The sequence below is a fragment of the Eurosta solidaginis genome, chromosome 2, assembly GCF_040869045.1.
Source record: "Eurosta solidaginis isolate ZX-2024a chromosome 2, ASM4086904v1, whole genome shotgun sequence".
Lineage (NCBI taxonomy): Eukaryota > Metazoa > Arthropoda > Insecta > Diptera > Tephritidae > Eurosta > Eurosta solidaginis.
This window is the reverse complement of record NC_090320.1, coordinates 245,341,263-245,365,165: the sequence shown is the minus strand read 5'-3', so window position 1 is coordinate 245,365,165 and position 23,903 is coordinate 245,341,263. Positions and strand designations below refer to the sequence as shown.

Sequence of the window (23,903 nt, the reverse complement as noted above, 5' to 3'; positions counted from 1 at the left end):
AATTAAGAGAAAAAAAAATAAAAAAATATTGTCATTCATAAGTACATCAGCTTTTATGAGTTTATGGATTATGGATTAAATTGTGCCATTAATTCTTGAAGATATGTGTAATTTTTATGAGTCTTAACATCAAATTGATTTGAGTAGTTTTAAAACTTTAATGCTGTTTGTTATGTACTAGAGAAAGCTTTTCAGTGATTTTTCTTTCAGAGTTATGATAGCTTAATTGCTTGTGAATTTGGTTTTTATCTAGCGATGTGAATTTGTATACGCAGTTTTTGGCTTACAATGTGATATGAAACATTTTAATACGATTTGCATTTGACGTCAGTTGATACAATGTAAAATCATATGTTACGATACGGTAAAAGTAGTGCGAATAGTTAGTTGGTTCTACGATGCGATGTGATAAGTAGTAATGGCTGGACATTTTATATAATATCTTTCACTGTGATATAATATAACAGAATGTAGTGATTTTGCATAGGGTGGGGTGATGTACTGTGCTGCGATAAGAGATCACCTTAGATCAATGTTATTATTTACTGTCTGATATGCAGTATTTTTAGTTTAGCCGATGAATTGAAATATGATATGATATAACCTCATATGCTGAGTTTCACATAATGCGATGATATATGATGCGTTTTAATTTTATACATTTTGATTTGATGTAAACTCATATATGTGACAATTGGTTATAAGATGATGTCCTGGAATACAAAATGATAATAAGCGAAGCGATATTTTTCATTCAACTGTTGTGAATTATGAGTTGTGACATCATTCTCAATTAAATGATGTGATTTTATTTCTACTTAAATGTTATATGATATGACATCATATTATGTTGTGAGGTCATATTTTGCTACACGATGTATAATGTGAGATCGTATTTAGTTGTTTAATGTTTGGCTTGATATCATATCTAGTATATGAAGTTACGTCATATCTCGTAACCTGTGCATATTTGTGGAAACTTGATGCTCAGTTATTTTGTTTGATGTGACATCATATCACGTGATATGCGTAGTGAGGTCATATCTCATAACATGATGTATAACAACATGTAGTGATTTAGTATAAGGTGAGGTGATGTATTGTGCTATGATAAGAGTTCACCTTTGTAATAATTTTACATCTGATATGCTGTATTTTTATTTTAGCCAATGAATTGAAATATCTGACATAACCTCATATGCTTAGTTTTACGTAATGTGATGGTGTATCTCATGACGCGGTATGATGCGTTCTAATTTTATACATTTTGATATATATTTGTTCGATGTAAACTCATATATGTGATATTTTTTGTGAGGTGATGCACTAGAATACAAAATGATAATATGCGATGCAATATTTTTAATTGAACTGTTGTAAATGATGAGTTGTGACATCGTTCTCAATGTAATGATTTGACATTGTATGTTGTAAGATGTGAGATCATATCTTCCTACACGATGTGTGATGTGAGATCATATCTCGATGTTTGATGTTTTTGGCCTGATATCATATCTAAATAAATAACTAAATGTAAGGCGCGATAAGTTCCGAAGAGATTTTAGGCCGAGCTTCTCTTTCAATTTGCGTCGTGCTCCTTTTTAATTTTTCATATAAATTGGCGGGACGATTCCTACTTGTTTTATGCCGACTCCGAACGGCATCTGCAAGGCAGACGAGTTTTCACTGAGAAGCTTTCCATGGCAGAAATACACTCGGAGTGCTTCCCAAACACTGCTAAGGGGCGACCCCGCTTGAGAATATTTTCTTCTAATTGAGAAACTTGTTTCCAAAATTTTTATGTTGCTTTCCCCAGGCCTGAACCCGGGATAGTCGGTGTGACAGGCGTAGCATGCTACCATCACACCACGGCGGTCACCGTGCGATATTTGTCGATACTTGATGCAAAGCTCTGTTGATTTGTTTGATGTGACATCATATCTAGTCACGTGATAAGCGATGTGAGATCATATCTCGTATGATGCCTGACGTGACAATTTTATCTAGTTACACGCTATATGATGTCAGATCATATCTCGGTACATCATCTCTCGCTATCATATTTTGTTGCATATTTTTTTTAGACTGTGACTGCATACATGTTTCTTGCTGAGATAATGATGAACTTAGGACACTATTTTTCTTTAAACCGATAACTCATCGACAACGATTGTTTTCGATTCAACGGAAACGAAAGAAAGCAAAAACGGGAGAATAAGAAAGATAAAGGCATCGAACAACAGCAAACGGTGGAAGTAGAAATAGAGAAAGCTAAGGAGACACTGATGGAAACAGAGAGAGAGGAATGGAGAAACAAAAAGGAAAAAAGTAACAGAGACGTAGAGGGAGAGAAATGTAGAGGGGGCAATGAATAAAAGAAAGAGGGGAAGGGAACATCAAATAAAAGGAGGAGGAAAAGCGAGAGGACTAGATAGAGGTAGGGTGAGTAAGAGATACACACTTTTTAAACTAATGCAGATAGGCCAAAATTAAGGCAAAACAACGGCTGCCGGTTAGGCTAATCTTTGATAAAACGAAAAAAAATTATAAAATCGGATCACCGGAAAAGTAGTATATCTGGCAAATTTTTTTATTTTTTTTTTTTATTTATAGACACTCATTTAATTCCTATTTTTTAACCCGAGAAGCCATTTTCGCTTAAATCGTTTTCCATTGAGTAAGTAAGAATTATTAACTCACATGATTGGTAGAAAATAATTTGTATTTTATATCTGTTCCCTTTTTCTCTGATACATTATGCATATGCATTCTAATCAATACTGAATTAATTACCCAACACTTAAGTACAAACAGCACATTTATTTATAATACTGCCACTTCAATAGATTATTAAGGTTAACACTGAGTATAGGCATGGTAACTAGGATAGGTTATGTGTTAGCTGCTCTGGTAGGGGACGGCATGAAGGTCCGTTGTTATAATGAATAAAATATAGGTGACGTAGCTATAGCTGCCTAGAGACTTTTTGAGTAGCAACGATATACTTTCTATGGAGGCCGATCTCAACCTTGGTTATATCTTCCTGACATCCAAGTGTGTCGCAAGCGAAATACTTTGGTCTAGTTCTGGCAGAGGTGGGATAATCACGCATAAAGTGAATCGATGATTCCACCTTATCATTCCCCATACAGCTGCAACAGGATGGGGTTTTCAGTATATTGAGACGTACCGCATGAATTCCCATTGAAGTGCCCTGTCGAAACCCCAGTGACCATTGACAGATAAGCCTTAGTGAACCCAATCATTTCGGCAGGCCTCTTGTCATCCACACCACTTCTGGCCAGAAGGATCTTGCTACCCGGCAAGAGGTGGTGGCCGCCCAACGCTTGCCGATCTAACTCGAGGCCTATCTATGCAGGTGCAGACCTCAGGTTGCCAGCGGAATCTCTAAGTCCCTCTGTAAGAGATCCGCTTGACAGTTGGCCCGGTATCCAGATAATTTTAATAATGAAATAATTCGATGCAATCGCAAGCGAGGTCAGGCACTTCCACGCCACTTCGATCGCACTATAGTTGAACTCCAGGCCTTGATATCCGCTTGCCTATCGGAGTAAAACTTAAATTCCTTAACCGTAGTAGCACTGTATAGCATTTCATTCACCACATCCTCAGTCGCAACAACGTCCACTCGGAAGACGCTGCAGTGATCAGCCAACTTAAATTTATCCATTACATTTAGCTCATCGCAAAATTCTCCTCCAACAATCTTTCCGTCCAGCTTCGACCAATTCGTTAGCAAGTTAACTGGTCCCCTGCCCCAGGTGAGTACCATTCCTCATTTCTCCCTCGTGGAAAAGACTGGTAAAGGTTGCTGTTATCAGCACAGTATTTCCATCCCACCAGGGCAAAGTCGAACCTGGTAAGACGGATATAGTGCCTAAAGTCAGAAAGCCCATAGCCCGGCTGCTAGGTCAAAACAAAAATATCTACAAACCATACCAACCATATCACTTTCCAACTAAAATTTAATATTATTTTTCTTATGCTTTTATTTTTCAAAGAACACTTGATTTAGTCTCCTCAACCCACTCATTACCACTCTTAACCAGATCACACGAAGCGTTAATTAATTGCGTTGGCCACCATTGAATTAACCAATGCAGTTTGTTCTTATAAATTACAGCTAATTTTTTATACTCAGCGTGATTTGCGCACAGAGTATATTAACTTTGATTGGATAACGGTTGGTTGTACAGGTATAAAGAAATCGAGATAGATATAGACTTCCATATATGAAAATCATCAGTATCGAAAAGAAAATCGATTGAGCCATGTCCGTCCGTCCGTCTGTCCGTTAACACGAAAACTTGAGTAAATATTGAGATATCTTCACCAAATTTGGTACACGAGCTTATCTGGAACCAGAATAGATTGCTATTGAAAATGAGCGAACTCGGATGATAACCACGCCCACTTTTTATATATATAACATTTTGGAAAACACAAAAAACCTAATAATTTAGTAAATAATACACCTAAAATGTTGAAATGACGACAATGACATGTGGACTGATATTGAGACTCTTGATAAAAATTTGAAAAAAATTTTAAAATGGGCGTGGCACCGCCCACTTGTGATAAAATCAATTTTACAAATATTATTAATAATGAATCAAAAATCGTTAAACCTATCGTAACAAAATTCGGCAGAGAAGTTGCCTTTATAATAAGGAATGCTTTGAAGAAGAACTAACGAAATAGGTTAAGGACCACGCCCACTTTTATATAAAAGATTTTTAAAATGGTCGTGGACGAATAAAATAAGCTATATCTTTGCAAAAACGAGTTTTATATCAGTGCTATTTCATTTACCAAGGGGATTTATTACAGTAAATAGGAAAAACTTCAAATTTAAAAAAATGGGCATGGCACCGCCCATTTCTATGACAATTTTCCATGTTTCGGGAGCCATAACTCGAAGAAAAATTAACAGATCGTAATAAAATGGGATACACAAATTTTCCCTATAGCTGGAAATATTTCCAGAAAAATGGACGACATCTGTTAAAGACCACGCCCACTTTTATATAAAAGATTTTCGAAAGGGTCGTAGACTAGAATAATAAGACATAACTTAGCAAAAAATAGTTTTGAATCAATGATATTTCACTTAACAAGTTTTATTGTAAGAGGAAGTGGGGAGACTTTTTTTTTAACGGGCGGTGCCACGTGTTATGTAGAAAAGTAATTTATCTGAAATGAAATGTACAATTGAAGCTCACGCTGGGTATGTAATGTTCAGTTACACCCGAACTTAGACACCTTGACTTTTTTTTTTTTTTTTTGCACTTTTTTTGTTTTTTTTTTTTTGTGCATTTCTTTTATTCGCACTCTTCAGTTATTCATTACGCTCACTCGACTTTCGCTTCTATGTCGTTAGTCTACATTTTTTCTCACGCATCTAACTATTAAAGAATTGGCGTAAGCTTGTCGTACGTCTGTCGCCTGCAGTCGGTGCGTATACGTGACTTTAATTTAAATTGTGAATATTTCATTGGCAACTTGATGAATTTTAAATGCCAATGACTATTTATTTTCGTGTTTTGTCTTTTTGCTCTTACGTTGAACTCGTTTTGCTAATAAAATGCAAATTTTATTGAATTTGATTGCCATTGTGTGGTTTAAGCGGTGTTCTGTTGCATGCAGAGCTTTTGTGTGCATTTTTTATTATTCTCACCTTCTCTCTAAATAACGACTTACAAAGAAATTAAATATTTGTTTTTGTTGTATGTTGTGGTCGTCATCGTTTATTGCAGTTTTGTTGAATAACTTGGACACATTGTTGGTTATTGCAAAATTGTCAGATTTCTCTTTAAATTTATGATCGATCGAGATGTGGCAGCGTTGCGCGTAGGTTGGTGCTTGGAATCCAAATTGAGAACTCATTTAGGTTATGGGTATGGTGTACGAATTGAACTTATTTGGTATTCTTGTTGAAGATGCAATACATTTTTTTTTTTTTGGTTTTTTCTTTGAAGAGAAATCTAGAAAATGTAATTTATGGGTATTTGGGTTATTGAACCTTTTTATGTATGTACGTGTGTTAGCATTTGTACATGCTTCAGCTTAAATGTAATTTTATTCATTGGTTTTGAAGGCGAAAGCTGAGCAGAGAAATCAAATTTTTTTATCAAATTAAATTTGAAATTCACAAGAATGTCCTATTCATGTAAAATTTTAGGATTTGAGTCGCTTCCATGATTTCCAATATAAAATGTGATTAAAGCATGGCACATACGGTAAAAAAGAGGCCTTGTGAGTTACATAAATTATTTTCTCAAAAATTTGAACTAGTCTTATAATCTGAGTTGGACTGCTAGCAATACGTCACTGGAAGCTGCATTCAAATTCAAGCAGTGAAATTCAAGTTATGCACTCATCCAGTAAGACAAAAATTAAAAAAATAATTTTGCTGCCGCTGTTATCGAAATGTTATCGTAAAAACTTCGAACTGTAATCGATAGCTTCTCGATTTGTTGAAGGTTTTCTGTTACGGATTGGTTATCGACGACTTATCAGTTTGTTATCGAAAAAATATCGATTTGTGATGAACTATTGATTTTTTTTATTGAAAATTATCGAATTTTTATGGGAAAGGAATATATTTTTTATCGAAAAAATCGTAATTTGTGATCGCTTTTTATGCGAAGTGTTTCAAATTTTTATATTATTTGTTTGGTTATCAATGATTTATCGGGTTTTTATTGAAAATGTTTCGATTTTTTATCCAAAATTCATTTTCTTACCAAAAAATAGCGATTTGTGATAAGGTATTGTTTTTTTATCGAAAAAATAACGGTATGTGATCTTTTTTTTTAATTTTTTACTAAGAAATTATCGATGTGCAATGAGTAATTGGTTTTTTATCTAAATGTTATTGAATTATATCGAGAATGGGTCGATTTTTTATCGAAAATGCATACAACAATTTGTGATCGATTTTTTAGCGGAGTGTTTCGAATTTTTATCGAATAGATATCGACGTTGTATATAATTTTTGTCGATACTTTATCAATTTTTATCGATTATTCATCAATTTGCTATCGAAAATTTTTCGCTTTCTTTTCGATTTTTTGTCAGATTGTTACCAGACGGTTATCGATGCATTATCAATTTGTCATCGAAAATGTATCAATTTTTTTTCTAAAATTTTTTTGTATTGTTATTAAAAAAAATCGATATGTGATGAATAATTGGTTTTTTATAGAAAGTTTATCGATTTTTTATCGGAAGAATTACGAAATGGTTTCGACTTTTAATTTTTTTATCAAGGATATATCGATTTGTGATGAGTTATTGGTTTTTTAACTAAATGTTATCAAGTTTTATAAAAAAATGGATCGATTTCTTATCGAAAAAATAGCAATTTCTTAAGGTCTTTGTGGGCATCTTTAGATAGGAAAGTATCAAGCTTTCTTCTTAAGTTATGCAGTGAGAGTGTCGTCACTCGTCATCGATGTTTCGACGATGTCGTATATCAAAAACTCCTCTGGAGAAGTTCTTCGAATAAGGATCCTCTTCATCCTTATTCGAAGAGCTTCTCCAGAGGAGTTTTTGATATACGACATCGTCGAAACATCGATTCAACGATTCCAGCGATTGAGTAGCAGAACCCTTCCAAGGAGCTGCAAGTGATTCTACAATCCAATTGTCAACAAACCTCAAACTATGCCACATTTTTTTTTTTAAGCAAAGCTTTTAAATCCTCAGACAATGTTACACAATGCAAATTGAGTATATAGCCTATCCAGCTTCATCTTACACAAATTGCTAAAAAGTTTCCTTTTTCATTTAAAAACTTAACACAACTCAATTTAAATAATATCATACAACAAGTAGAAAACTATTTAAAACGCTAAAATCGGAGCGAACGAAAGCTCGCCAATTCCAAAGTAGCTGACAATAACCGACCCAACAACAACACATTGCCATTTCAGATGCTTTTAAGTGCTATTTCAAGCCGATTTGGTAACAAAGAAATGAAATTATAAAATATGAGTTTTGCATTTTATGGATGTTAATGCACAGCAACCAACACTCCACACATACACACACACACTGCACACATAAGCAGCAACAACAATACAAAACACTAAACGAATGACAAACTCGCTAAGCTGTAAAGTGGCGAAAATTATGAAAATGGTAAATTACGTATTTTTATATGTACGTGTGTTATATGAATTGATAGCAAAAAATTTGGTGCCTTGCGCTGTAAACTAGTCAGAACAAGTAAGGAAGGTTAAGTTCGGGTGTAACCGAACATTACATACTCAGTTGAGAGCTATGGTGACAACATAAGGGAAAATAACCATGTAGGAAAATGAACCGAGGGAAACCCTGGAATACGTTTTTATGACATGTGTATCAAATGAAAGGCATTAAAGAGTATTTTATGAGGACCATGGGTGACCCTAGAATGTGTTTGTACGATATGGATATCAAATTAAAGGTATTAATGAGGATTTTAAAAGGGAGTGGTGGTTGTTGTATAGGTGGTCGCCTTTTCGAAATATCGCCATAAAGGTGGACCAGGGGTGACTCTAGAATGCGTTTGTACGATATGGATATCAAAAGAAAGCTGTTAATGAATATTTTAAAAGGGAGTAATCCTTAGTTCCATAGGTGGACGCCGTTTCGAGATATCGCCATAAAGGTGGACCAGGGGTGACCCTAAAATTTGTTTGTACAATATGGGTATCAAAAGAAAGGTGCTAATGAGTATTTTAAAAGGGTGTGGGGCTTAGTTCTATAGGTGGACACCTTTTCGGAATATCGCCAAAAAGGTGGACCAGGGGTGACTCTAGAATGTGTTTGTACGATATGGGTATCAAATTAAAGGTATTAATGAGGGTTTTAAAAGGGAGTGGTGGTTGTTGTATAGGTGGTCGCATTTTCGAGATATCGCCATAAAGGTGGACCAGGGGTGACCCTAGAATTTGTTTGTACAATATGGGCATCAAAAGAAAGGTGATAATGAGTATTTTAAAAGGGAGTATTCCTTAGTTCCATAGGTGGACGCCGTTTCGAGATATCGCCATAAAGGTGAAGCAGGGGTGACCCTAGAATTTGTTTGTACAATATGGGTATCAAAAGAAGGGCGTTAATGAGTATTTTAAAAGCGTGTGGGGCTTAGTTCTATAGGTGGACGCCTTTTCGAGATATCGCCATAAATGTGTACCAGGGGTGACTCTAGAATGAGTTTGTACGATATGGGTATCAAATTAAAGGTATTAATGAGAGTTTTAAAAGGGAGTGGTGGTAGTTGTATATGTGAAGGCGTTTCCCAGATATCGACCAAAATGTGGACTAGGGTGACCCAGAACATTATCGGTTGGATACCGCTAATTTATTTATATATGTAATACCTGGCAAGATTTTAAGGGTGTTTTATTTCGCCCTGCAGAACTTTTTCATTTTCTTCTACTTAATATGGTAGGTGTCACAACCATTTTATAAAGTTTTTTCTAGAGTTATATTTCGCGTCAATAAACCAATCCAATTACCATGTTTCATCCCTTTTTTCGTATTTGGTATAGAATTATGGCATTTTTTTCATTTTTCGCAATTTTCGATATCGAAAAAGTGGGCGTGGTCGTAGTCGGATTTCGTTCATTTTTCATACCAAGATAAAGTGGGTTCAGATAAGTACGTGAACTGAGTTTAGTAAAGATATATCGATTTTTGCTCAAGTTATCGTGTTAACGGCCATGCAGAAGGACAGACGGACGACTGTGTATAAAAACTGGGCGTGGCATCAACCGATTTCGCCCATTTTCACAGAAAACAGTTAACGCCATAAAAGCTATGCCCCTACCAAATTTCAAAGGGATTGGTTAATTTTTGTTCGATTTATGGCATTAAAAGTATCCTAGACAAATTAAATGAAAAAGGGCGGAGCCACGCCCATTTTTAAATTTTCTTTTATTTTTGTATTTTGTTGCACCATATCATTACTGGAGTTGAATCTTGACATAATTTACTTATATACTGTAAAGATATTAAATTTTTTGTTAAAATTTTACTTTAAAAACATTTTTTTTTAAAAGTGGGCGTGGTCCTTCTCCGATTTTGCTAATTTTTATTAAGCGTACATACAGTAAAAAGAGTAACGTTCCTGCCAAATTTCATCATGATATCTTCAACGACTGCCAAATTACAGCTTGCAAAAGTTTTAAATTACCTTCTTTAAAAAGTGGGCGGTGCCACGCCCATTGTCCAAAATTTTACTAATTTTATATTTTGCGTTATAAGTTCAACTCATCTACCAAGTTTCGTCGCTTTATCGGTCTTTTGTAATGAATTATAGCACTTTTTCGGTTTTTCGAAATTTTCGATATCGAAAAAGTGGGCGTGTTTATAGTCCGATATCGTTCATTTTAAATAGCGATCTGAGATGAGTGCTCAGTAACCTACATACCAAGTTTCATCAAGATACCTCAAAATTTACTCAAGTTATCGTGTTAACGGGCGGACGGACGGACGGACGGACGGACGGACGGACATGGCTCAATCAAATTTTTTTTCGATCCTGATTATTTTGATATATGGAAGTCTATATCTATCTCGATTCATTTATATATGTACAACCAACCGTTATCCAATCAAACTTAATATACTCTGTGAGCTCTGCTCAACTGAGTATAAAAATTACTGGTCTACAATTAAAAGTTTCTGAGTGATACGAAATCTTTTTCAACATAATTCGCTGATTCGCAAAGATGAGAATGAGAAGTTTTAGAAAATATTAGGAGAGAAAAGGAGATAAGGAGAGAGTAAGAGAGAAGGACATAAAAAGAAAGAGAAATGGAACGCTCTCTTTCTTACTTTCTCTATCACTTTCAGTTTCATTATCACTATCACTTTCGGAATCTGTATCACTATCACTATTACTATCACCATAACTAGCATTCACAGTATCACAATAACTATCACTGAAAACATCTGTCTTTTATTATCAATATTAGTATCACCATTATCACCGTCACTGTCACTATCACTATCACTATCATTATCACCAACACTTTTATTATCAATATCACTATCACCATCGCTATCACTATTACTATCACTATCACTCAGTGTTATCAAATTCCAGTTTCTTATATGATAAAAAAAATTGGATTGGAATTCATAATAGTTGTGATTTATTTTATATCTAGCTTATTTAACTGCTGGGCGGATTTTCACACACACACACACACACCCAAACACTTCTGAAAACCACGACTGTTACGGAAAAGCGCTGGGAAGAAAACAACCTGAACTGTAAAATTTTAAAAAGTTTTAAGTGATGCAAGAACTTTACCAACTATTGTTGTTGCTGATTTTTCTCATTTATGTATTACAGTCAACTGCTTTGTGTGGCAAAGTTAGTGAATGAAATATTACTGTTGCTATTGTTGTTGTTGTTACCACTACTACCAACGACATTAGTAGCTTGAAGTGTCAACAAACCAATTTGTCACACTACAAACAACTTTGCAAATTCCAAACAAGAAAGCTAGCTAAGAAACCTACAACAAAAACATCAACACACACAACAAAATATTTGCATCAAAAGAGCTGCACAAAATTGTGACACTTCAAATGTGCAAAAGTAGCAATAAACATAATAACAGCAAATACAAAAGCAACAACAACCACGTCGCCAAAACAATCCTTTCATATTGAAGAGTCTTAAAAATAAGTTGACACACTCTCGCTAAATATGCATAAAGATGGCCTAATTTACTGTTAAATATGCAAAAAGCTTTCGATAGCAGCTGTGGGTCTGGAGCAGCATACTAAATAGGAGAAAGCACATAAAGGCACATTATTAAAAGGGCTAGAAATTATAGCCGCACAATTAAACAGACGAAACCAACAAAAGAATAGGATTTTACGGGCTGCTAGAATCAAAGCAAGGAGTATCCGAGACAAAATATATTTCAGACATTTTTAAAAAGACTACACTGGTACCGAAAGAAAGATTTTATTGACTGCTAAGAAGAACTGTGGAGACTTCGAACGGCATATGCAAGGCAGATGAGCTTTCGCTGAAAGAATTGTTTGCCCAATTCAATCAATGGAGAAGGCTACTTCGCCTAAAAGTTTTTCTCTAAAGATTTCGATGATGCTTTTTCCGAGACTTGAACCTTCTTAACCTGAACCTTCAGCACGCGGCAAACGCAAACCACGGCCATCATCTCGAGGATCTATTTATTAGAATTCTGGAATTAATCATGTGTATACGTAAAAACAATCAGAATAACAAAATAGAAGAAATGGAAGAATGGAGAGAAGATGAAGTGAGCTGAAGAAGATTTCAGGGGAGTCGGGCGAGTCATGCGAGCTATACAAAGCTAGGAGTAGTCGCCAGATGAGCAATACCAGTGTTATCTTAAGAGAAATCCCTAGCAGAAGGTACAGGTGAACATCGCACACAGTGAGGCGAGAATCGTCAGAGAGAAACGAGTTGTGGAAAAACAGTTTCTCTTGCATATTCAGTAACGTGCGCATCTCAGGAGGCAACTGGTTGATGAAGCCATCCTCCCAGAAAGCACAAACATGCACAAAAAAACGGGACAGTCGTTTGTGGATAAATGCGCGAGGAACCACGTGTGTCTTAACTGGGGGAGGGGGAGGGGAGGCGCGCGTCTGCCTGGTATAATTTCGACCTGAATACTGCAAAGTAAATTCTGCTTGTTTTAGGTCTCCAGATGACACCAACCATCTTATCAGTTGCATTGTGGAGCCAACGACTCTAACACTCATGTCTCTCTCTCTTCCAGCCCTACTGAAACTGTAACTTTTCTAGGACCCCGGTTAGAGGATATCTTATAAAACGTTTGAGTGATCGCACCTATGGGAAGAGGCAAGGCACTGCTACAAGAAGAAGATACCAACACTTACAAGAAAGTACGTACCCGCAATGGCGAAAAATCAGCAAACCGAAATGAATGAGCAAAAGACATCCTTCTCAACCATTAGGAGAAAATTGAAGCTCGACCTGGCACATAAGAACTGGACCACAATTTTTTTCCTTTGGGCAGGTGTGTCTCGAGAGAGCTTAGCAAGTGCTGGATTGGCACCACCCCTTTCCAGGTCTCGAGGTTCTTGTGGCAAATTTGTGTCCAATTCGAATCGAAATTTATGTCCCTCTTCCCTCGAGCGCAGCTTCAACATCAATGGTGTGACCTCCAATTTGAGGGATATGTATTAGAGTACGAAGATGTTCTGCTCTTTCTCCGTTAACCACTAAATGTATTCCTTAAATTTAAGCATATGTTAGTAAGGATGCTTCTTTAACATTTTGGACTTTTAACGCTGAATTTGTGCGTGTCGAGCCCACTTGCAAATAGACGAAGACGCTCCGGCCAAGAAGGTATTTTAGTCGACACCTTCATTTGAAAGCAGTGTGAAGTGAACGCCTCCACTGAGTTGGAAGAATCAAGCAGATGAAGACTTGTCTTCCATTGGTGTTCCTAACTAACGTTAGTTATCACGAAACGGGCAAAATTGTTTAGGCGGTTATGCGCTAATTAATGATGACGACGATTGTGAGCACAGACACTCTTCCCTTAATGTGATACAAAGCTTCTTGGTCAGCTCATCATCGAACTTCAAAAATTTCAGATCCCCTTTACTACAGTGGAGACTTATTTGTAAGAGTTTCAGCAATCTTATTTGCGTATTACTCCACATCAGAAGGTGAATAACAGTCTCACCTCCTGAATGAGAAAATGTCTGCCTTGCAAGAGCGACGCATTCGCAGAGAGTGAACAGACCTTTCATTCTCCAGCTCACAAAATGACTTATGTATCTGAATGATTTAACTTACATAGGTAATAGAGTGCAGTATCTCGTATAGTAACCAGGTGATAATTCGTACTTAGATTAATAAGTTGTGCTGATATTGTCGGTGCTAGAAGTATAGAGAGTTTGACCTGTCTTTGCCCTAGGCAACCTAGTGGTTGTCTCATCAGCTTTGTTTCCCAGTTATATACATTAATTACATTACCCTCATACTTCTGATACCCATCCCAATAAAATCTTGTTGTTGGCTCCCAGATGTTTTACGGCTCAAATAAATTCATCTACAAAGCTGAAAGTATTTGGGTCATGAGTAGCACTTCGACATAGGAGCTCGCTACCAAAATGAGTCGAAGTCAGATGATCTAAAAAATAACTCATTAGTTTGGCCTTGTGGGATTTTAGAGAAAGTTGGAAGTTGATCTATATTTGAACGATATTCCGTCATTGCTTTTCAAATTTGGCTCGGATTTAAAAACGAAATTTTGAAAAAATGGCACTGAAGATGGCACAATGCGACCTCCTTATAATATAAACTAAACAAATTTGTATTTATTCATTATTATAAAAAGGCCTCGATGCACTGTGACCTTTATTTAGATCTATTTCGCTTGACCTCTCCGCATATTACGAGAAGTGTCTAAGTGCCTCCTCAAGCTTATTACTCCACATCAGAAGGTGAATTAAGGTATCTCCTCCTGAATTATAATATGTCTGCCTTGCAAGAGCGACGCACTCGCAGAGAGTGAACGGACGTTTCATCCTCCAGCTCACAAAGCAAATGTATATGAAAGATATAACTTGCTACTGCTAGGTAATAGAGTGCAGTGTGCCCTATAGTAACCAGGTGACAATTCGTACTTTAGCCAATCTCTGGTACTAGGCAGCAAATCTAGGGTTGTCTTATCAGCTTTGTTTCCAAGTTACTTATGGTTCCACATATCTGAACTTTTGTGATTACACAGAAGACCCTGCTTTGCTAGATAGTATGCCGGCTCATTACCTTCATGTTTCTGATACCCGGGAACCCATCGCAATAAAACTGTATGCTTGCCTCCCAGATTATTTACGGCTCAAATGCTTTCATCCACTAGGCTGAAAATATTTGGGTAAGACTGCATGGCACGCAAAGCTCCCTGACTCTCTGAAATGATGAAAATACTTCTCTGGGATAAACTTCTCTGTAGATATTCTACCGCAAACTTCTATGGCATGGATCTCTGTCTGATATATATATATATATATATACCGATTTCTTGAAGTTCGGTCCATTAATACCAGCTCGCTTTATTGCGTCATCAAATTTTGAACCATCCATGAACCAGACCTCTGAGTCCGTGTCATGCATCCGCATGTATTTCCTGTTTCCTGTTCCCATAATGGATAACTCAATATTTCATGACATTCTGAGAATAGGGGCCTTTGCCAAAATGAGTACATCCGGTGGTAGTTATTGAGAAACATTTATGTGGAAGCTCCTCATGTACTGAGAATATATTTAATAGGACATCGTAAAGGGGCATCCCTTGTGTATGAGGGCCACCATACCTGAATACTTTATTAAGTCCTCATCTGAATTTAGCAACTGTAATATTGGTCAGCTAAAATACAGAAACTCATTAGATTCAACCTAAAATATCTATTTAATCATCTCATTATCACATCCACCTAATGAGCTTATTATCATACATACAACGCAGGTATGCTCATGTGTGAGTACATACTTACATATCTACACACCATCCAATCCCCATTGATACTAATAATAATTGACAACCAACAATTTTTCCATCACTAAATTAATTTTTTTTCATCTTCTTATTTTGCAGGTGGAAAATCGCGCGTTACGCCTACGTGAAGTAGCCACTGCCATGCAACAATACCAGGACGAACCATTGCCATCGGCCGCATCAATGCATGGAGGCGGCGGCGGTGGCAGCAGCAGCAGCCATAACCAAAATTATGGTAGCGCCGCACACGATATCAATGGTTTGCGCCCACTTAGCGCAGATAGTGGCGCTGAAGAGCCAGGGGGCGGTGCAGGTGGTGGTAATATTATAATTATTGGCACTGGACCCGCCTTTCACCCGCGCATTGGTGGACTTGGTTTGAATGCCTATGGTGCTGCTGCTGTGGGTGTTGGTATGCCAGTACCTGGCATGGATGACAACACAATACTCTTGAATGCCAAAGGCATATTTAGCAGTAGTAGTGGTAGTAGTGGTGTTGCTTCCGCGGTTAGTGCAGCCGCTGGCATTCATCATGGCTCACTAACAGCACCAAATGGTGTACGCAGCAATGCAGGCGAATGGGAGTATTTCGATGAAGCGGGCTATATACGTGGTGGTGCGTTACGCACCGGTGAAGATCCTTACATACGAAATCGTTTCAATCAGGAAGCCAGCGATGCGTTACCCAGTAATCGTGATATACCAGATACGCGAAATCCAATGTGAGTATTAAACAATAGCGTTAACAATGCGTGGTGTGATTGGATTTTTGTTGACGAGTAGTTTAGTTTGTACTTGTTCGCAGATTTAGTAGCACTGATTTGTGTGGTGCGGTGGTTAGGGGGAAGTTGGGTTTGTAGCATGAAATTAGAAAACTATTGAAATTGGGTTTCGAGTTGATTGAAATGCGCGCGTATTAAATCAGTTGAAAGTAAGTTGTTCATGAAATGAGCTGTCATGTTTTTTGGTTAGTGGGATTGGGGTAGTAAGTAATTATCACGTTTATGTGTATGTGGAAATGAGGCCACACTTATAATTTTGATTTTGTGAAACTTAACGAGATGCCAAGTCTTTTCGGAAAGAGATTTTTGAGCTGATTACATTGTTGGCAGCATTATGGAGATAATCTGTGGCAATTTCAATGCAGTTCACTTCAGAGATCGGAAATAAAAGTTCCCACAACCGAAAAGGTGAACGGTTAGTAATCGGCGTGTTATCGACAAAGTATATAGGAGCTGCTGAAAAAATTTCGATTGGTTATCGAAAATATATCAATCTGTTATCGATTTGTTATCGATATTCCATCGATTTTTTATCGAAAACATATCAATTTAGTTTTTAAAAAACATCCAGCGGTTATCGATTACATGTGTGGTCTGCTGAGAAACCGTTAACACTGCTGCTATTATCAAAAACATTCACCCGTTGTAATGAGTAAGGCTTTGCTCTCAGTAACCACATTGGCACATTGCTGAAAAATATGCACGATTGAAATCGTGGGCAAAGGGGCCGCAGATCGGTAACTCTAGTCACCTCGTTTCTACATGCCTTAAGAAAGGTTCATATATATCGGACAGCGCCGTTCCTAGATTGGCCACTTGTATTCTGTCTAAAAAGACTGATGTTGAGATCTTGTACTAGAAGGAAGTTCGGCCAGCTTTTGTTACGAATAAATACCAGTAATAAGAAAACAGACGGAAGTATAGTTTGCCCGATCACTACAGGCATACTGATTTATAATTTAGCTTGTTTTCAGAAATTCTAGCAGCAGTCAAAGTATTGAGCCTAGCTTTCGTGGATAGAAAGAAGTCATGGATTTCCTTACCTCAATAGCAATTACAACAAGCTCAGATTAAGAACTATCAAGACATAGCAACTGTTGCGCTGAGCTCTTATGCCGAACATCGAAGCACTGTGTTTGGCTGCCAGTAGGAACTTCAAGTCAAGAAATCAAGTCTTTCTCCACCTGTCTCTCCCACTCAGTGTCGGCCTCCCCCTTTCTCTGCTGCCAAATGGCGGTGTCGATTGAATTATTTTCTTGGCCGGTGCATCCTTTTTCATTTGCCCTAGCAAGCGAAGCCTTTTGAAGTTAAAACCCTGCACCTTTTTCAAAGCTAAGAAAAGCTCAAACAGCTAATCAATAGTCTCCTCCGATACAGCCGTCCAAGGGAAATCTGATATTCTCTACACACCGTCCAAGATTCCGAGCCGTACATCCGGACAATATTGATGAATGACTTGTTGATCCAACTTGCGCTCAACTATTCTGTCACTACCTTTAGCTAACCCCCTAGGGCCTTGATTTTTCATTCAAACTACTATTCGTAACCTTGTTGTTCTTTGATACGACGACAAAAATATATCCTCTTAATATATATAAATTTCGTGTCATATTGTTTGTCCGCGATGGACTCCTAAGCTACTTAACCGATTCCTATTAAATTTGCATACCGTATACAGTTTTATCCAACTTCAATGATACGATAGCGTCCTTGTTCCGTTTCTTTCCGGAAAGTGGACCAGGGACCGATATATTCGAACAAATTCTATTCGCGGCTCGATTTGCCTGAAATTTGGTATATAGGTAGCCCTTTGCCCAGATTAGTATTTATGACATTTTTATTTATTTATTTTTCGGGAAATGGAGCAGGAGCCGACTGGGACTGGGACTTGGACTAGGACTGGGACTTGGACAAGGACTGGGACTGGACTGGAAGTGGGACTTGGACTGGGACTGGCACTGGCACTGTCACTGGCACTGGGACTTGGACTGGGACTGGGACTGGCACTGTCACTGGCACTGGCACTGAGACTAGGACTGGAACTGGCACTGGCACTGAGACTAGGAACTGGAACTGGGACTTGGACTGGGACTGGGACTGGAACTGGAACTGGGACTGGGACTGGGACTGGGACTGGGTCTGGGACTGGGACTGGGACTGGGACTGGGTCTGGGACTGGGACTGGGACTGGGACTGGGACTGGGACTGGGACTGGGACTGGGACTGGGACTGGGACTGGGACTGGGACTGGGACTGGGACTGGGACTGGGACTGGGACTGGGACTGGGACTGTGACTGGGACTGGGAATGGGACTGGGACTGGGACTGGGACTGGGACTACATATGACTGGGACTGGAACTGGGACTGGGACTGGGACTGGGACTGGGACTGGGACTGGGACTGGGACTGGGACTGGGACTGGGACTGGGACTGGGACTGGGACTGGGACTGGGACTGGGACTGGGACTGGGACTGGGACTGGGACTGGGACTGGGACTGGGACTGGGACTGGGACTGGGACTGGGACTGGGACTGGGACTGGGACTGGGACTGGGACTGGGACTGGTACTTGGACTGGGACTGGGACTGGGAAAAATGGATGGAGAAGAACCTGGGAGAAGAGAAAGGAAGGAAAAAGAGATAGAGTTAGACGAAGATAGAGAGATATGGATAGGTGGAGCGGAAAAGAGGTGAGGGAAAAGACGGAGAGGGAGGAAGAGACGCACAAAAACAGAAATTCAGAGGAAAGAGTGAATAAAAAAATAAGGAAAAGGGGAGAGAGGGGATGGAGAAGTAAGAGGTAAAAACTGCTTAAAAGTTATGAAGATAGACAAAAGCCAGGCCAGAGCACCGTCTGCCGAAACTGCTAGTATATGTCAATATATATTTTTCACTTATTTAGGTACGTTTTGGTAAAGTTTTAAAACAACAACAAATCTTCCATTCCTAGCACACACTTCATATCACTATGCAATTATATTTCACACAAAATGTGTGGTTGCCTCGTAATTGAACAATATTAATTTTCGAAGCTTTGATTCCCTGCACGCTGCGTGACGTGACGCCAAGCGATACCCGTAATGTGATAAGCTAACTATTTTTTTGACATAATCTAATAAGCGAATGTTCTAGCAATTTAATGGCATATGCCAAAATGTGCGTGCATATATACCTACAGACCTATCTAAGTGGGTTCTACAAATATACATAGATTTGTACATAGGCAATTCTGGCTGAAGCACAAGAGTTCAAGCTAGCCATCCATGTTACGAGATAACCGACGTCATTAAGGAGCACCAACGGAGATCAAGCCCTCCTCCATCTATTTCTTCCATCTACGTGGATATCTCCCCTTCATCTGTTGCATACAAACTTGGGGGTAGGGTATAATGTTTGTTTGGTTTGTTCCTTTAAGCACAAGTTAATAGTTCGGTCCTATAATTCCGATACATTCCTCCTATATATAAATTTGTTTTCTAGTATCGCAAAGACATACAAATATGTTAACCTTACTATGTATATGTGCAACACATATACCTATGTACATAAAATGTTAGTCAATAAGTTGTTAGTAAGAGAAAATATAGAAAGTATGTATTTCTAATGAAGATGGGAACAACAACTCACAAGTGTTTGTCTAAGTAGATACAAATGAAATATTCGTATGTAGAGGGTGTGTTCGTATTGTGTTGACCAAATAGAAAGCTTATTTAGTGAGTTGATTGCAACAAATACGAATCAGTAAACACAACAAATTGCATATAGTTCAAGCATAAATACACCCAATCACATAGTTATAAACAAACATGGTTTGGTATATTTTCACTATCTATAAATCTTGGCTGTATGTTTTAATAACTGCCGGAAGGCGACCTCTTTAGAAAAAAACGTTTTTTAAGTATTTTGAAGTTGCATTTACCGGAACTTGCACCCAGGACCTTTGTTGTGGTATACGAGTACGCCACCATTATATGTACCATGGTGAGTATTTGGCAAACATTTTAAAGGTATTTCTGATATGAAAAGCTTCTCAGCGAAAATTTAGCTACATTTGAGATGTCCTTCGTAGTCTGTAAAATTTAAAGCTAGAGCGACGTAAGTTGGAATTGAAGCTCGATGTAAGTCACTTCGGATGCATATTATATAAGCCGTTATCTTCTAACATGAGTGCAAAATTCTAAATAAATTAAATTTATAAATTTCTAAAACCAATTTTGTAACGCTGTACAACGTTCGAATGCATTTATAAGTATACCATGGGGTTTAGTTGCATAGACGTTAAATCTATGAGTATCAAGTACTCGTGAAGTTTGATGGTTAAGAGCACATGTTTAAGTCTAGAAAACTAATGTTTTCAGATTAACTAGAGTACGTCCAGGTGTTGAATTCAAACCCCAACATAGGTAATTCAACAGAAACAAATAATTTCAGATTTCCTGAGAAACGCTTTATCAACTTCTCTCCGGTACCAACCCGTAACGGCCAGCTGTTGTTGTTATGGTCGTCGACTTATCGCTGTATATAAATGGCTTGTTATTGACGAGTTTCATCGCTATCTTTTACATAACAAACCGACGAGTCGTCAGTGACAAAACGCTAATTGACGACAAATTTGTAACATTCCTATAACAAATTGATAACTTTTCGATAACAAGTCGATATATTTTTGACAAAAAATCGATAAATTTTCAATCAAAAATCGTTATCTTTTTGAGAACAACTCGATAATTTTCTTATGACAATAAATTTTTGAAAACAAATCGTTAATTTTTCGATAACAAATGTATAACTTTCCGGTAAAAAATCGATAACATGACGACAAAAGAAATGATAATAATCTGTTAGCAAATCTGCAACTTTTGCTCGTCGATAAAAAAACCGGTAGCCCCATCAATAACAAACCTACAATAAAACGATGACTAGTCTATAAATAAAACCGTTTAAAAATGAATAACACGCCCATATCCAACACAGCATGCCCTTAAACCTCATTCGGAGTGGAATTGTCATACCACCATTTGTGGTCCTCCAGGTGTCATTTGAGGTTGCAGGTCGTTTACCATTACTATGGTTACGGTTATAGCTACTGTTGAGGTTACGGTTAAAACTTCGATTGTTATGGTTATGGTTACGTTGAGGGAACAGCCATAATAGCGGTAACTGTTATAGTTTCATTCGTATTGACTGTTTCAATCACGGTGCTGCCACGCTTGCAGTCTCTTTTATATTTACGGCGATTTGTTCAGTTGCAATTGCTATGATAGTAACAATTACTGTTACGGTTATCAATCCTGTTACGGATATATAAGTGTTTTGGCTACTATTAAGGTTATGCCAACGATTTATGCTACTTCTATGGTAACGTTTCTTGGTGTTTCTTGGTGTAACGTTTCTTGGTGCATCCCCGCTTACAGTCACGGTGCACGTCACTGGAACGTTTCTTTCTGGTCACATTTCCACTAACGGTGCCAATCACGATAAAGTCAAATGGAAGAGTTCTTTACACATCAGCTTCTAGAGCACTTGATATTAACGCTTCTTTTGTTGGAATTCACTTGGCCTTTAAAAATACCTCTGCCTTAAAGCATTAGATAACTCTCTTAATTATGATACCAGCTCCATGATCAAAAGTTGAGGATACCTCAGTATATGAAATATTAAAGTTGACTAGATCCACTTTTTTTTTAAATATCTTGAATAACATTTACCTACACTAAAAACAAGCAAATTTCTTTAAGCGATAAAATTTGGAATAAAAATTCCCCAACTTTCGGTGCACCCTGTGTCTGTTGTACACATGTTAAGCCATTGCTTAAGCGCCAAATACACGACACGAACATTTCCGCGAACATTCCGCAATCTTGTTCGCAGCTTTGGCCATACCCCATACGAACTTTTGGCCGAACATTAGTTCTCTTTCAGACAGCGATGAATACGGACAACAATTGTGCTGCAGCAATATTGCTCGCTGTGGCAATTAAGCGTAAAATCCTTTGTGGCATCTATTACAATAATCTTTGCTTTTTACTTGCCACAATGATGGCAAAGATTTATGCATTTCAATAAATTCACTCAGAAATTTTTTATTGTCCATTTTACTTTTCCGCGCACGTCTGTTCCGTTCAGAAATTACTACGATTATGAGCTATTTCGCCATACACGCACGAACAGTTCGCGCAAATGTTCGCCAAAAATTAAAATATTTTGATTTTTGGCGAACATTCGCGCGAACTGGCAAACACCACCATACACGACAGAAAAGATAGCAGAAACATGACATAACGGGAATGTTCGCGAAAATGTTCGTGTCGTGTATTTGGCGCTTTATAGCACTCATACCTCACATACCGATAAATTTCATGAAATTCAATACAGACATTCTTCGCATAGTCGATAAGCAACTAAAGTCAGCACGAGATAGCACCACATTATAGGTAAACGTACATATATACATAAACATGTAAATATATACTCAAAATAATTGCTAGTTAACCCAGTATCCGCCTGTACCCAAGCCGTACATACAACAAATATTAAAAAACAAAAAAAATGTTGGCACGTTATCAGGTTAAAATAGAAATTTACACAAACGAAATGCAAGGGTAAAAACAAAATTGCAACAACAACAAAATTCACAATTTTAGTGCAGAAAAGGATGGTTTTTATGTTAAATGTAGATGTACATGATGTGCAATACTCCTTCAGTTTTCCGCATTTTACTCACATATGCTGACATACAATTAAGAGGAAGTATAGGCTTAAATATATACAGTATCAAACAGAAAAATAGCAGCGGAAATTTTTTATTAAAACTCGTCAATTAAATTCTTCTTTTTTTTCGCTATTCAAGGCTCAAGGCCTCGGGGCAGCTTGAGTGGAGGACGTATGGCCATAGTAGTATAACGACATCGGTATAACGCCTGAGCTGCGAAAGAGTTCTGGGGGCCACAACTCAGCCGGAAGGTTGCCGCCACGGTGCAAAAATGACAGAACATACTATTGACGTGTATGCCGATGGCTTCAAGTTAATGGGTCTGCTGTTTACTGTGTCGATCCAGAAATATGTAAGTAGATCCTGCCGGATTACTACAGCGTCTTTCACGCGAAAGTTATAGTCGTGAAGAAAGCAGTAGAAATTTTGGAGAAAGCGTGTTCAAGCTGCAGTCGCGCCATAATATATATTAATAATCTGGCGGTGATTATGGCTTTAATCTCACATCATACTTCATTAAAAAGTGTTCTGAAAGGCAAAGAAGCATTGGAAAAACTTGGTTCAGGCAGAACCTTACATCCATACTGGGTTCCCGGTCGTAAAGGGATATAAGGTAACGAAAAGGCCGAGGTGTTGACAAAGGAGGGCGCAACACTCGCTGAATCGTCGATAGACGTCCCAATCTATTTGGGATAGATCAAAATGAGACAGAAGTTGCATATGATCCATTAAGCAGAAAAGGCGTGGCTCGAGGCTGCAAATTTTCTAATTTCATGTACAAAGTGGCTCTTATCTCTGAAGAGAGAAGACTTAAAGCTCACTATGGGCATACTATCTGGACACCTTATTCGGGTTTCACGTGC

The 23,903-nt window shown here is 37.8% G+C and overlaps 1 protein-coding gene across 5 annotated transcripts in view; it reads left to right on the top strand.

Annotated features, from left to right (window-relative positions):
- Pgant2 (polypeptide N-acetylgalactosaminyltransferase 2) overlaps positions 1-23,903 on the top strand; it is a 340,430-nt gene that overhangs the window by 256,613 nt on the left and 59,914 nt on the right. For all 5 annotated transcript variants that reach the window (XM_067767507.1, XM_067767503.1, XM_067767506.1 and 2 more), the window contains one exon: positions 15,645-16,267. In XM_067767507.1, the coding sequence (XP_067623608.1) occupies positions 15,645-16,267 (623 nt within the window). The remainder of the gene's footprint in view (positions 1-15,644; positions 16,268-23,903) is intronic.